The 14,694-nt window shown below is 45.2% G+C and overlaps 1 protein-coding gene across 1 annotated transcript in view; it reads right to left on the bottom strand.

Annotated features, from left to right (window-relative positions):
* Positions 1–169: 169 nt before the first annotated feature.
* Positions 170–14,694, bottom strand: part of macf1a (microtubule actin crosslinking factor 1a) — a 146,871-nt gene continuing 132,346 nt past the window's right edge. Inside the window, exons 72-93 of the mRNA XM_030788684.1 lie at positions 14,490–14,663; positions 14,160–14,315; positions 13,863–14,060; positions 13,384–13,512; positions 12,859–13,038; positions 12,542–12,697; positions 12,117–12,323; positions 11,854–11,973; positions 11,521–11,690; positions 11,239–11,398; positions 10,755–10,949; positions 10,325–10,597; positions 9,868–10,056; positions 9,623–9,748; positions 9,340–9,489; positions 9,051–9,213; positions 8,692–8,846; positions 8,480–8,554; positions 6,466–6,583; positions 3,705–3,920; positions 1,524–1,628; positions 170–1,235 (exon numbers count right to left, since the gene is read on the bottom strand). Coding sequence (XP_030644544.1) covers positions 997–1,235; positions 1,524–1,628; positions 3,705–3,920; positions 6,466–6,583; positions 8,480–8,554; positions 8,692–8,846; positions 9,051–9,213; positions 9,340–9,489; positions 9,623–9,748; positions 9,868–10,056; positions 10,325–10,597; positions 10,755–10,949; positions 11,239–11,398; positions 11,521–11,690; positions 11,854–11,973; positions 12,117–12,323; positions 12,542–12,697; positions 12,859–13,038; positions 13,384–13,512; positions 13,863–14,060; positions 14,160–14,315; positions 14,490–14,663 — 3,654 coding nt within the window. The 3' untranslated portion in view covers positions 170–996. The remainder of the gene's footprint in view (positions 1,236–1,523; positions 1,629–3,704; positions 3,921–6,465; positions 6,584–8,479; positions 8,555–8,691; positions 8,847–9,050; positions 9,214–9,339; positions 9,490–9,622; positions 9,749–9,867; positions 10,057–10,324; positions 10,598–10,754; positions 10,950–11,238; positions 11,399–11,520; positions 11,691–11,853; positions 11,974–12,116; positions 12,324–12,541; positions 12,698–12,858; positions 13,039–13,383; positions 13,513–13,862; positions 14,061–14,159; positions 14,316–14,489; positions 14,664–14,694) is intronic.

Consider the following 14,694-nt stretch of genomic DNA (forward strand, 5'->3'; position numbering starts at 1 on the left):
AGCCGGAGGAATGCATTTTTCCATGACTTCCTCGTTCTTGTTATTGTATTAATTTTCAATGATATAAACTACCACGCAAACCACACACGTACACACACTTACACACTAACATGCCAACTTCCAAAATGTTTCTGAGTGCTGAGGTGGCCGTTGGTCTCTATGTTTGGTGTTATCGCTATTTTTTTTTTTTTCTTCGCTTTTCTCCGGATGAATTCCTTCGACAGTCACCTGGTCTCAACTCCGGGGAGGACAAATAAAGGAGAGGATCCAAGTGATTTCTATCTTCTTCATCAGAGAAGATTTAAGCGGGATGTCCGACAGACTCGTGTGGGTTTGTCATGAAGGCAGGGGCCACTGGATTTTTCTCATGTCAGTGGAAGGGGTGAGCTTTGCATATTGCATGTTTGGGAGACCAAAATAAATCACCCTGATTCCAGTGTTGGTGTCCATGTAGATTGGCTGAATCACACAGACAGGTGTTGTCTCCCGTGTGTCTTTTGCTACCCGTCGAGGTTTGTGTGAGTCGTGTGCGTCGGTGAATGTGTGTGTGTTCATGTGTCAGTGTCCAAATAGCACTTTTTTTTTTTTACAGCTCGAATCGCTCACTTGAAGAAACTAAAATAAGTCAGTTGAAGGACAGAAATGTGGAACACAAATAAGGCAGCATCAATACGGTTCTTGTCGCTTCCCAAAATGCTGGGCTGGAAACGAGGTTCCCGATGTCTCAGGTTCCTAAGAGCAGCCCCATAATGACGGGGAACACAGAGACCGATGGACAAAAACTGGGTTTGGTTATTGGAGATTCAGCACAGTCTGGCCCAGTCGTTGTCTAAGTGCCACTGCTGGTTACGAGGGCAGCTTGGCTGGAACGTTTTCATCCCGAGGTTATACTGGGAATGTCTGATTATGTGCCGGTAGGTGACGGAGGAGAGGGGGATTTCGGATTCTCCGAGTCCCACCGGTGGTGGTAGACGAGGTCGTTCAATGCAGCTTGTTCTATTGCTTCCCTGCTGGTGTCTTGGGGCTGGGAGCCTTTTTGGAGATGGTGGGGATCTTGGACGGCTTGGCCCCGGGCCGGCGAGGGGTGTCGGACGTGTCCGAGCAGGCAGAACGTGTCTCCATCAGCTCGGACGCATCAGACGCATCACTGCCTCTCCGGCTGCTGGCTCGACTCCCAGCGCGGCTGCCTGCTCGACTAGCGGGCCCACTCACTGAGGAAGGAGCACGCTTAGTGTCTGTGGATGGTAAATATAGTTTGTGTTATGCCCGACAATCGATCAAAGATTTAAGACTTCATGTGATTAAAGACTTTGTGATTACAGACTTCATTAATCTAAAAGCAATTCAGAAAAAAAAAGCATTTCATGCCAGGCAAAGTGTGCTACTGGGTCTAAGTGGTTTGGAATGTGCTTTATTTAATCGTATTATTCAAAAGACTCCTCAAAACCATCATCAAAGCAGGGTAGACTGTTAAAAAAAAAAGTAGCTAGGGCAGATCAAAGATAAAGTGAAAGGTTTCTTACCTGAGCGTCCAGGCTTAGAAGAACTAGGTGTAGCACCACCATTCTCCCCAGTCAGAGAACCACGGCTGGAGTGGAAGGTGGGTCGTTTCAGTTTAGAGGTTGAGCCTCCCTGTAAAGAAAGGGAACAAGTCTTTTAGAGTAATCAGCATTGACACACTTCAAATGACCTCATTACCGATAGACAGCAACCTCCCTGACCTGAATTTAAACAGTCAAATTCCTGACTAAATGAGTAGACTGAAATGTTTTTTTCTCTCCAGTTTCCTGTTTAGTTTGAACTGATTTTCAGACTTGATTTAGACACACGTTAATCTCAAGAAAGTACTATTCGTGAAGATTACTGGAAAGTTAATTACTCCTGACTTTGGCCTGTTTGAATGTAAGTTTGCAAGAGAACGTTCACGCACACACCATCGGCAGCTGAACTAAACGATCATTTTTATCAAACTGAAAAAATTAATTATGCAAACTATAAATTAAAAGCAAAAGAAAACCCCAAAACAAAAACTCAAAGCTACATAAAGTCATGTGCATCTGAGTGTGCAAACAATTCAATTCAATTGCACTGAAATGATCATTTTTGTTCCCTTCAAATCAAAAAAAACTTTGATTTCAGGTTGGTGGCATGCCTTGCATCTCTCTTAAATTCCATTCGAGCGTTTTGCGACCCTGCCTTCGACTAAGTGGCTCTGGGTTATTAGAGTTTGTGAGTGTGTGACTGGTGCTTGTTAGTACATTAGGGAGGCGGGGTGGGTGGCAGTGGGTTACCTCGTGCCCAGGGGTGTGGCCGTGCTCTGGGCAGGACTGGCTTTTGGTTGGAGTTGGTGTCTTACTGTGTGCCAGCCAGGGCTTGGCATAGCCACGAGAGTGAGAGTGGGAGGACTGGGAAACAAGCAGCGAAAATGAAGAGAGAAACGGTGGAAAGCAAGCAGGGTGTAAACGAAAAAAAAAAAAAAAATGAAAGGAGTAGGAGAGAGAGAATGAAGGGAAGGGGAGGTAGAGGGAGGTCAGGAGAAATGGAGGGAGAGCCGTGAAGGACAGGAAAGCCCAGGAGCATAGTGCAGAGTAATGAATCAAAACCAACATCAAAAACACAAAGGGGTAGAGGAGGTACGTCTCAAAGCAAAGGAGAGTGCAGGGACAAAAAAAAAAAAAAAAGACAAAGAAACAACAACAACAAATAAAATATCTGACAGATGACATCATGATTTTGACATGCAAAGACAACAGTGAAGACAATACCACCAAAAATCCCAACAAAGAAACAATAACCAATAAGACACACAGGGGAATGATTTTTAATCACAAGGACATGACACACACGAAGGACAATTTATCTAACACGCTTACTTTAGGTTATAGCCTCATTTATTATTATTGTTATTATTATTATTTTTACTATTATTATTGTTTATAGGAGGAGTATCTAATGATTTTTGAGAAACCTTCATGTTTTAGGACTGTTAATAGGTGAAGTGTATGCTTCAGTTGTATCTAATGGTCTAATGTGTTTGGGATGTTTTAGTTAAAGGCCTGCTCATCCCATACTCACTCACTCACTCTTTCTGAAGCATGTGCGCGCACGCACAGACACACACACACACACATGCACGCACACACACACACACGCACACACACACACACACACACACGCACACACACAGCTGAAAACATACAGAGACTGATTTACGTCCAGTGTAAGACAGTGAGGGATGGATGAGAGACACCACATATGGTGATGAAGAATATGCTGGACTGAGTTTTTTCTGTGGTTGTGAAGTGTCTACATTTTTTTATTATAGTGATTGTGTTGTAAAATATAGTGTGTGTAAGGAACACTTAAATAATATGCTTTCAGACTTGCTTTACAGCTGCAGTCCACAGAATTACAAGTCTCTTCAATGACAAAATACATTTTTCAGTAGTGTTTGAGAAGCAGCTAAGGACATTTTTGAAATTTTTCTTTCTTTCTTTTTTTTTTAACTGTCAAATGAAAGAGCGCCACCACTGCCACCATTTGTGCAATAAAACCAACAAAAACAAAATGGAAATTAAACTAATTCAATTGCATCAAAATATATCTCCATACACAAAAAGAGTAACAGCTCTGTTTGAGAGTGGAAATGACCATGTCTGTTCCTTTCACAAACCCTATTCCTATTGCTGGTTTTGGGCGGAGACTCACCCTGGAGGTAGCAGTGGGCGTGGCCGGAGCAGAGGGCAGTGAGCCACAGCTCTGGGCGCTCTGCGAGGCCGAGGAAGAAGAGCGGGTGGGAGAGGCCGTGCGTGACGAAGGCTTGGAGCGCCGGCCACGCGAGCGGAACGCAGCCAGCCCTTGGGAAGCGCCCTCTGGAAGGATAAACTTCTCCCGTAGTTCCAGGTTGGTACGCCCACGCGCTACAGAAAAAGAGAGAGAGGGAGTAACAAAGAGGAACGAGTCCCAGTGAGTATCTTGTATCAGAGAATCTGTCCATCAGGCAGCAAGCAGTGTGAGTGGAGAGAGTCAGTGCTTCCACAGTCTACTGCACTGAGTCAGTGTCCTCATGGAGGTGTTGAGGGGGTGGGGGTGGGGGTCGGGGGGGGGGGGCAAGGTTGAGGGAGTCAGTACTTCTGTAGCGATGGGGAAAGGGACATTTTCAAATGAGTCAGTGTTTGGTGGCGGAAACAGTGCTGACGTTTAGGGGAGAGGAGTCAGTACTGCAAGCATCCCAGCACTAGTATTCACTCAAGACGAGTGGTCACAAAGGCCACTTTAAAAAGCACAACCTCTCTTCTCTCAGTATCCACCACTGTGTCTGGACGTGACGGGCGAGCTTCATTAAGGAGCAGAGAGTGAGTGAGAGAGAGAGAGAGAGAGAGAGAGAGAGCAGACACAGACACTGAGGAAATACTCGTGAGGCATGCCTAGTTATGCTTTGAGGTACACACTCACATACACACAGATTAAAATGCCAACAAAGGTCTTCACTCCAGAGATGCCAATAAAAAGCATTCTTAAAACAGATATGGCAGCAGCTCAGCACACTACACACAGCCCAGAGAAGCTAGCCACAGACAGGTACAGAGGGGGAGAGAGAGAGAGAAAGAGAGAGAAAGAGAGAGAGAGAGAGAGAGAGAGAGAGAGAGAGAGAGAAAGGAGAAGGGGAGAGGGCTGTGCGCGATAGCAGCAGTGCACTGTAGCTGTGGAGAGTAGCTGTCCGTCTAGCCCTGGACACGCCCTCTTTCCATCATCCCTAGCAACAGCAGGCAGGTCAATAATTGGTGCACCATGTAATTACTTCCCCATGAGCCAGGTGTACCCTGTAATTGGTTCCCCACGAGCAATCACATTTAGGAGCTGCTTAAAGCCATATTAGAAACCCGGGCTGGCCACACCCAGGTCTTGGACACGTTTTTGGATTTTTTTCTTTTTTGCTCTTCAACTCATTTAGGACACACATCAAAAGAAATCAAGACCAGGCCTGGCCAAACCCAGTTTGAATAGGAAGCGTGATGCTAACTGGCATACCGTCTAAGACAACCCCCATCTACGCACACCCACACTTACTCATACACACACAAACACACTCACACCCACACAAACATACCAAACACATACATATAAACACGAGACACAGCAGTGATGAAGGAGATCTAGAGCTGGAGAAATGGATTAGAGTAAGAGAACTGAGAAGATGAAAGGATGAGAGAGGACGAAGAGGAATGAAAGGAAAAAAAAAAAAGAGTGAGACTGGACAGACAGAGTATGTAGGTACCTCTGCAGCAGAAATAGCCGGGAGTGACTGTCACTGAGAGACACAACAGAGACAACATGAAGTAATCGACCACACACATTCAAACAAACAAACACACACGCGCACGCACAGACACACACACACACACATACTCTAAAAACATCCACTCTCTTATCACAGAGAATCACATGATCACAGTCAAACACATTCTGAATATACACGAGTGAGGTCACTTTAGTGCTGACGGGAACAGTACGGGTGAGAGTGCAAAGGGTCTGGTGTGTACAGTTGTGCTGGGACCCTCAGACAAGTGGTTCCAACCCTTTGAACCCCGTGACCCCCCCCCCCCCCCCCCCAATCCAACCCCCCACCCCCCCTTCCCAGCCCCTGCATGAGCTCACAGCCGGGTAGAAGGACCATTAGTTCAGTGTCACAGTTAGCAGAGCACAGCAAAGCAAAAAAAAACAAGGAAAAAGGGGGTGTGAGAAAGAGAGAAAGAAATCAAACGAAAGAGAAACCAAACGAAAAAAAAAAAGAGACAGCAAGAGACCCAACCTATACGAGATGATATGGAGCTGCTGGAGTCGGATCGAAGGATTTTAAGTCCCGGATGTTGCACTGGGGAGAGAGAGAAAGAGAGATAGGGGACGGGGCAGAGAGAAGGGGGGAGAGAGTACTAAGGACCATGCACCATGCACTACATATCAAAGAGGATATCAGAGAGAGAGAGAGAGAGTGTGTGAGAGAAAGAGAGTGAAATAAAGAGGAGCCATGTACAGGCCATGCATATGAAGACAACAGACAGGGAAAGAGGTGATGATGAGAAAACATTACTAATAGAGAGAGAGAGAGAGAGAGAGAAATCTGTCAACATGAGTAATGATACTTCAGTGACCTGGGAGGGCAAAAAGATTAGAATGAGATGACAAAAAAGAATGAAAGACGGTGGGAGTTATCGAGCACTAAGAGAGACAGTGAAAAGACAGGTTTTACCCAGTACAGTCTGAGCGTGAGAGGAGCAGATTCTGAGACTTTATCATCTGGTCCATCGAACCGTCTGCAAACGGTCCTCGCAAAACTCTCTCTCAATAGGACAAATCACCAAAGCGGCGTCCAATTTTATTTATTTTTTTTTTCCCTCTGACTGACCGGGTCGTCTGGGTCGGGAGTGGGTCTGAGTGCGCGGGCCGTGTCTGCGTTGCGCTTACCTCGGCAAGGGTCGTTCTTCACCAAAAACTCGTCTAGAGCCATCCAGCCACCCCCGACGCGGACCATCACGGTGCTTCGCAAAATCCGCACCAGACGCAGCTGCTGCGAGTCCCCAAACTTACGGAATGAGAGGGGAAAGAGGAGAAAAGAAACAGAGAAGGGAGAGAAGATAATATTTAGATATTAGTACTTATTTCACGTTGAATGCTCAGATTATACTTATTTCACTTTGTAGTTCCACGCCAATCAAAATAAATTCCACATTAAACGTGTAATATACAACATGCTATGACAGGCTACATGATTTATATTCAAGTTAAACCTCACGCCCCCAGAATTAGAATAAACATTTACCACAGCAATTGCTTGATTTGTTGAAATACTGCGTTGAACACCCAACAATTTCTAGTTTTTAATTTTGTGGAACTGCTATGGTAAAATGTTTATTTTTCACTCAAGAAGAAATCTAAATTCTTCGGTTATCCAGTCAAGATTATCTTTCACCAAAGCAAGGAGAGGCATACTAACCAAATCAGCACAGAAAAAAACCCCACAACCCGTAATTTATTCGTTTATTCATTTAAATGATCGCTTTCCAAAGTAAGAGCATAAATCACACGCAAAACTCATAGGCGGCCTCTGAAATCTGCTCAAAGATCAGCTCTGTACGCAGTCTGCATGTTTGGGCTATGGCACTTAACCCATGTCCATGTCCTACCAAGGAGGAAATGCCTCGCCACCATAGCAAGAAAGGATATTTATCTCCTCGGAACAGTTTTTTGCATGGAAGCCAACTACTTATGATGTAGGATGCTGATAAGAAACAATGAGGAGGAATTTGTTTGTTTGTTTGCTTGCTGCAGAGAGTTTGTAGATATTGCACACGCAAAGCAGATTTCAGACGTGCTACCATGAACACACTGGTCACTTTACCTGGTTCCCAAGGAAGAACTACAATATATCCAGCAGACATGGAGGGGAAATAAAATAAAAAACAAGGAAAGAAGAACAGAAAGACAAGAGAGAGTGAAATAACTTGCAAAGACACAAACACGTTGCAAACTTGTAAGCCCTAATTCTCTAACATAAACACAACTTCATCATCTATTACCTCATAAATTTGAACTATAAAAAAAACTATAAAGTGCATTTATCCCTCAGATGTGGTTTCTATGCAAGTCCTCACCACTTGCTAATTAAATCCAAATTGTGAGCAATAATGTAGCAAAGCTTTTTGTGAATGGATACAGACGGGGCTTTAAAAGCTCTGACCGTCTTCTCTTGCTGCCACGAGCAGGTTAGAGTGCTTGGTGAATGGCCGCTTGCCAAGGAAAATGGACAAAAACATCACAGTGAGTGGGAGTGAAAGCAAAACAGACATGACGGACACGCGCAAACAGGCAAAAAAACAAAACAAAACAAAACCAAAAAACAGAACAGGCAAATCGTAAAAAAAGAAAGCGTGATGGATCCAAACGCCTGTGCAATGCAACAAGTTAGTTTGATGTCGCTGATTCAATATCATTAACCAAAGGATAATGATGATGATGATGATGACGATGATGGGACACATGTGACCGCACAGTGACTGCAGAAGGTGGTATAGTCACCATTCCAATGGAATAGTCATTAGTTAGGTTGTGGGAAGCACACACACACACACAACGTACAGTTCCTAAGTTGCTGTGTGGTAGTATAGATGTTACGAACACAAACAATGTTTTGGGAATGCACCTTTAACCCAAAATGGCATAGAAACACAGGATAATTGAGATGGACTTTAAGTTAGTAACTGAGTCAGTTTTAGTAATTTGCTGATGAAAATGTTGGATGGTAACATTTAATTGAGATCGACAATCTTTGACAGAAATGCATTTTTTAAATCAGAATTATAAAATTGTATTTTCAAAGTAACTAAACTAAGTATGTACTCCGACAAAACATATTCAAAACCACTTGCTGATTGTCCTTTATAGGAAAAAGTTTTTTTCTGAAAATTTAAAATCAACTCACCCTGTATTTATTCTCCCCGATCTGCTCCACCTGGAACCTCTTGGCACACTTGCACTGGGCCACTTGCCTGGTGACCTGTTTCAAAGGGGAGGCAATTTATTTTTGTTTTTGTTTTTTTTGTTTTGTTTTTTTGCTTTTTAAAAAAAAAACTCTTTAAAAAAAGGAAGAAGTGGCTAAACTTCTTGTGGTCTGTATATTTTCGGCTGTCCTACCTCATCTTCAATCTTATCTGCGTCAGTAGTGGGTCGGTACGCGTCCTTATTGGGATGAAGAGCAGCCACAAACTCGTAGTAATCAATGTAACCATCGCCATCACGGTCAAAGATGTCAGCCACTGCCGTCATTTCCAGCTTGCTGGTGGGGAACTCTGAACAGAGGAAGAAGCCACAGCAATTTATCATGAGAACTACATGTAAACACAAATATACTGGAATATTACTCATCACATAAACCTTAATCACAGAGATTGCATTCATCATAATGGCTTGTCCGTCACTTCGCTTGTTTCTGCACTAATTTCAAAGCCGCTAATTTCAAAACTGCGTAACGAAGCAGAAGTATAAGAACATACTTGAAGCCAGGATGCCGTCGATAAACTCCTGGCGAGTAATTTTGCCATCCTGGTCCTTATCGATGCGTCTAAAGAAGTCCATGACTCGTGACTTCTTGTGGTTCATCCACCGCATGTACTTTTTTCGCCACACGTCGAAGTCAAAGTTGGCAAACTCTTTCAGCTAATGTCAGAACAAGATAGAGGTGCTGAGCATGAGGACTGCTTTGCACTGCCACAAGAAATATTCAGGAGAGCTGCAAAGGACTGACCACAAATCAGCTTAAATGCTACATAAAAGACGCAGTACCTCCTCCAGCCTGTCGAGGGCGTCGTTCAGCTTGCGCTGACGGTCCAAGGCGAGGAGCCAAACTTGCTGCCATCTTGAACAGAGCTGGGTGAGACGTGGGTTGCCCCCGGTTACCTGCACAGTGGCGTGTGCTTGCTGTTGCTGCTGCTGCTGGTGTTTACCTGAGGAGGGTGAATGATGTATCAGGGTCACAGGTCTGTGCTAAGTCAGTTATTAAGTTTTGCTTTATAGTCTTTATGAGTATGTTAATTGTACTATATTATGGATATAGAGTGGAGAGAACAGTGAATGACATACGGGTCCCCCTTCTCTCAGCCAGGCTGCTGGGAGGCTCAGCAGGTTTCCTCTTGTAGGTCTTTGTCACACGATCCACATCTGGCTGTTTCCGTGTCATCTCCTCCATAAACGTCTGACGGAAAACAGCACACCCAAAGTGTTAGCCAATAACAGAGGTTTTCAACAAGGGCAAAAAACAATGACCTCATCATTAGACAATGACGGTTACGCAAAAGGAGCCATCCCACCCACCTGGTGCTCTGTGATTAGTGTCTTCAGTTGGGGAATGTCCTGAGGGAGAGGCTCTGTGTCACGCTGCACCAAAGCCGTCTCTGCCCACTGTAGCCATGACAACAGTTCCTCCAGTAGTTTGGCGTTGTTAAGCAATTCTGTCAAAGCAGTCTCCAAACGCTGTTCATGCTGTTTGGCCCATGTGAGGACCTGTAGGAAAAAACAGCAGCAGCTCTCATCAACAGCTCTCATAAACATATCTATATTAACCTTTCCTGTCACCCTTTTGTCATTTGACCATTACTGACACACTTTCCTTATGTGCGCTGGTTAACTTCTGTGGAGGAAACACGTACATGCAAGACCGGCTTCAGGAAGTTCTATGTAAACACGTAACTGGGCTGTGTAAAAATACATGTTTTTCTGTGATGCCCTTCCAGCATCCAGACCGTGCCACTGGTCTGGCCTGGCACTTTACCTCTTCAAAGCGAGCCCTGATGATGGTGATCCAGTGTTTGATGGTGGTGATGCAGTCTGGGTGGCAGACGGCCAGGATGGCCTCACCCATGCCAGCTGCCTTGTTTACATCCACTCGCTTCTCCTCAACGGTCTGCATGAACTCCCGGTGCGTGTGCAACAGCGTCTGAAGAGTCTCCACCTCCTCTGGCAGGACGCCGCGGAAACGAAGCGTCTGCTCCGCTTCTGACAACCATTCCAGCAGCAGCTGTACAGCTGTGCGGAACTCCTCCGCCTGCAGATTGAGCGAAAAGAGGAAAGGATATGAGAGAGATGATGTCATCGAGGAGGAGAGCGTTGTTTACATAAACACTTCATGGTAAGTCATTAGCAAACAAATAAATTGAGGGGGAGGAATAAAAAAAAGAATAAAAACTTCTGCGTTAACTCACCTGCTTGAGAGCCTGTTGGAGGCGGGTCTGTTTTGAGACTGACAGCGCACAGACAGTGTCCCAGCGGTTGCTGAGTTCCTGCAGCTGAACTTTGACCCAGGCAGTGTCATCGCGGCCTGTCTCCATCAGCTCCCGAGCAGAGCGCTTCAGAGCCTGCACGCTGCTGGTTCTCTTTCCCAGCTCCTTCTGGAAGGCCTGAACAATGATGGAAACAGAGCATTCAGAATGGAGGAGCTTTGCCAAATTTTGCTCTGCCTGTTTAAGTCTTTCTCCTGCCTGTTTAAGTCTTTCTTGGGTTTATGGCCTCCTAAAGACCATAAACCCAAGTGACTCCCACTGAAATCAAAAACCTTGGCATCATTTATTGTCAAACAGTACAGATTTGAACTTGGTTTCTATGGTTCTTGAATTCCTGAACCCAGCAGTTGACAACTCCCATCTTTCCCCAGTATCTGCATTTATGTCTTCTCTCTGTGAGTGGTACCTTGTGGGAGTCCATGAGGTTGGAGACCAGGTCCAGATCTCCATGGACAGGCTGGTCTTCACTGAGCTGTGGCTCTACACGGTACAGCCAGTCTACCAGGGCCTGAAGGGCCTCAGCAAACTGACCTGAGAACAGTAGAGCCTCCTCCAACTTGTGCTGCCTAAAATGCAGTGAGAGGAGACTTAGATACATTGAAACGTTTTAGAATTACATAAATCTTAAAACCTTTACCCCCTGGAGTTTATCATCTTAACAACTCCATAACAAATGTCTATGTCTCACCTTTCCACACTTTTTCCGCACACAGTGTCCCACTTGTCTCTGACTTCACCCAGTAGGTTGTCCAGTCTCTGTGTGTCGGCTGGTAACGTGGCTTTGTCTCTCATTGCCCTTCCAGAGCGTACCGTGGTGTCATACACTGGTTGCTTGGAACCAAGAGCTTTCTGGAACTCCTACAGTAAACAAGTGATTTAAACAGTGAGAGAGCTGATAAGATTCATAGTTAAATCCTTACTTAAGGGTTTTAGGACATGAAATATGGGTTTTGGCATGAAATAAACCAACCACAGAGTACTCCCTATCCTGTGTGCTTTGGAAAATGAGTTTAAGTCTTACCTTATGCTTGGCCAGCTGCACTTTGATCTTGTCAGGCTCATTGGAGATCTCCAGCTCAGAGTCCAGTCGGTTCTCTGCCTCCTCCAGCCAGTCAGTGAGCTTCCTCCAGGCCTCATGAAACTATGGAAACAAGGGCATGTAAGAGATTGATATAAAGACAGACAGACTGACCATTTGAAGATAAATCCAATAGAAAAAGAATAATCCTTAATCCTCATCATGGTCTTTAAAGTACTTAAGAATCACCGCAGGTAATTTAGCACCTGTTTGGCTCTCTTGCGGGCCTCATCCAGATGTCGGCCCCTGTCCAGTGACCTCTGCACGAGCTTGTCCCAGCGAGCCTGCACGCTCAGCAGCAGATTCTTGATGAGAACCACATCCTGTTTGAGGCTAGCGAAACGCAGCTGCGAGCCAGCCTTCTCCAGAGCCAGCACCTGCTCTCTGTGTGTGTTCACCTCATTCACAAACACCTGCAGGAAACACCGAGGATTAAGACACAATTCACAAATCTTTATTCAAGTAAATAACAATAGGCCGATAGGCTGTTTAATATTATAGGCTGTTTAATCTTGTTATATCAGGAAAGCCTGGAGAATAGCTAGAGAATGATGGCTCTGGGTTGATAAGTGTACAGTAATTGAGAACCACACTGATGAACACATTATTTGATTTCTGGTGCTCTGCTCACCTTATGCTCATCTATCTGGAAGAGGACAGTGTCCAAGATGAGACTGGGTGGCTGAGCCATATTGAGAGTCTGCTCAGCCTGTGTCAGCCAGTTTATAGTGTCCTGAAGAGAGGACTGGAATCCTGTTGCTAAGGTGACTGCTTCCTCTAATTTAGCCTGGGGAAAAGAGCGTGCATATCAGTATGTGAGTCAGGACTTTGTACGCTTTTATTGTCAGAATTGTACATCATCAATCAGCAGAGGCAGTATTTAAAAGTGTTTAAACAAAGGAATGTTTTAAGCGAGACCCAGACTCAGTGAAGTAACTAATCTCTTACCCTCCGGTCTTCCATCTTAGTGTTGAGACTGGCCCATTTGTTCTGGAGCAGAGCCAGGTTCTGCTGTGTCTGGGTAGTCCCGGGTCCTGCCTCCTCCCCTCTGGCCAAGAGCATGGATTCTCCCTGGTCCAGTAGACGATGGTACTGCTCAGCGCGCTGCGTTAACTGGGCCTGGAGCTCCTATAAAAGACAACGGACAAAAACACGGCCTTAACTGCTTACATTCACCCAGTTACCAAAATACCCAAATACTCAACTACTAAGTGCATAAAACAAACATAAACATATTATAGAGTAAAAACACATAGCCTAATAATTCTGTACTTTTTCACTTGAGTATTTTGGATGTCTGAAAGCTATAGGATCACAGTACATTCTTGACTTCCCCATCATTCAAACATCACACAGGCTCCTTAATCCATATCAAACAGCTACTATACACATGATATAAATGTATAACATACACCACTCATTGATGGATGAGAACAAGTGTTTAGGTTTAGATTGGAGGTAAACTGTGGTTACCATGTGCTGCTGCAGCTGCTCTCTGGCAGTCTCAGGCAGGCCACCTGTGGGCTTAGCAGCAGACAGCTGGCTGTCTGTGCGTCTAAGCCACTGCAGGAACTCCTCCAGCTCACCATGGAAACCTTCCGCCTGAGCGCAGAGAAAGCAGGTGGTAAAGGAATCGAATAAAAGCAAATTCATCAGACACGAACAATATCTAAATCAGTACAAAAATTTCAACACAATACGCTAATGTGGATTAACACTATACGACAGAGGGGTCCAAAGAGCCATGAAGTGGTCAAAGCACATCAGATTCAAAGCTAGCCAAAGAAATAGGTCTTCATCTAGGAACTGAAGGAGACATTTTTTTGTTCGTTTTCCAAAACCAGAGATTTAGTTAAGGCCGTGCATTACGTATGACGCAGTGGTTAAAAGGATGTGACATTTTCATGCGGCCTGCGTTCTCCATCATGCTGTAACATGACTGGATGCAGTACCTGTTGCAATGCGGCCTCCAGCAGCTTCTGTCTCTCCTCAGTTTTCAGCAGCAGATTCTCCCAGCTGCGATTCAGTTCGTCAAGTTGGTCTCGGAGGTGACTGGCCTCATCGCCAGGGCTGGACTCCAGCAGCTCAGACCCAGCACTGTTCACTGTCTCTACTGTGGCGCGATGGGACAGAACGTCATTCCGTAACACCTGCGGACAGGAAAGGAGAAATGGACGGAGTGAGACCGTGTGAAGAGACCGGGACAAAACTGATGAGGGACTACTGGGAGAAAGGAGAAGAAGGCATACGTGGTGCTTGGCCAGCTCGATCTCAATGGCTTTGGGATCAGAGCTGACAGGACGCTGGGTGTCCAGAGTGGCATGAGTGTGGCTGAGCCAGGACTGAAGTTCGGACAGAGCGTGCTGGAACTGACCCAGAGCCAGGAGAGCTCCCTCCAGTTTATGCTGAGAGAGAAGAAAAGAGAGAGAGAGTGAATTATCCAAACCCTCCTCTGTGTGACAGTATTGAGTTTTCAGTTATCCTGGTCAGAACAATGTCAGATGTCATCAGTTCGTGCATGACTAATTTTTTTTCTTTTATCATGCATGCCCAAGGGAAAATGTCAAAGACTATGGTACCTGTCTGAGTGTGATCTTATCTCCTAAATTGTCCCACAGGTGTCTGAGCTCAGTGAGGGGTTCCTGGATCATGTCTCTGTCTGTCTGATCAGTCACTTTCTTAAGCAGCAGCTCCCCCTGGTGGCACAGCTTCTCCATGTCAATCTGCTGTTGGTACACCTCCACCTTGAATTGCTACAGAAGCAGAGGGGAGAGTCAAAACAGC

The sequence above is a fragment of the Chanos chanos genome, chromosome 12 (genome assembly GCF_902362185.1).
Source record: "Chanos chanos chromosome 12, fChaCha1.1, whole genome shotgun sequence".
In the NCBI taxonomy this organism is placed as follows: domain Eukaryota; kingdom Metazoa; phylum Chordata; class Actinopteri; order Gonorynchiformes; family Chanidae; genus Chanos; species Chanos chanos.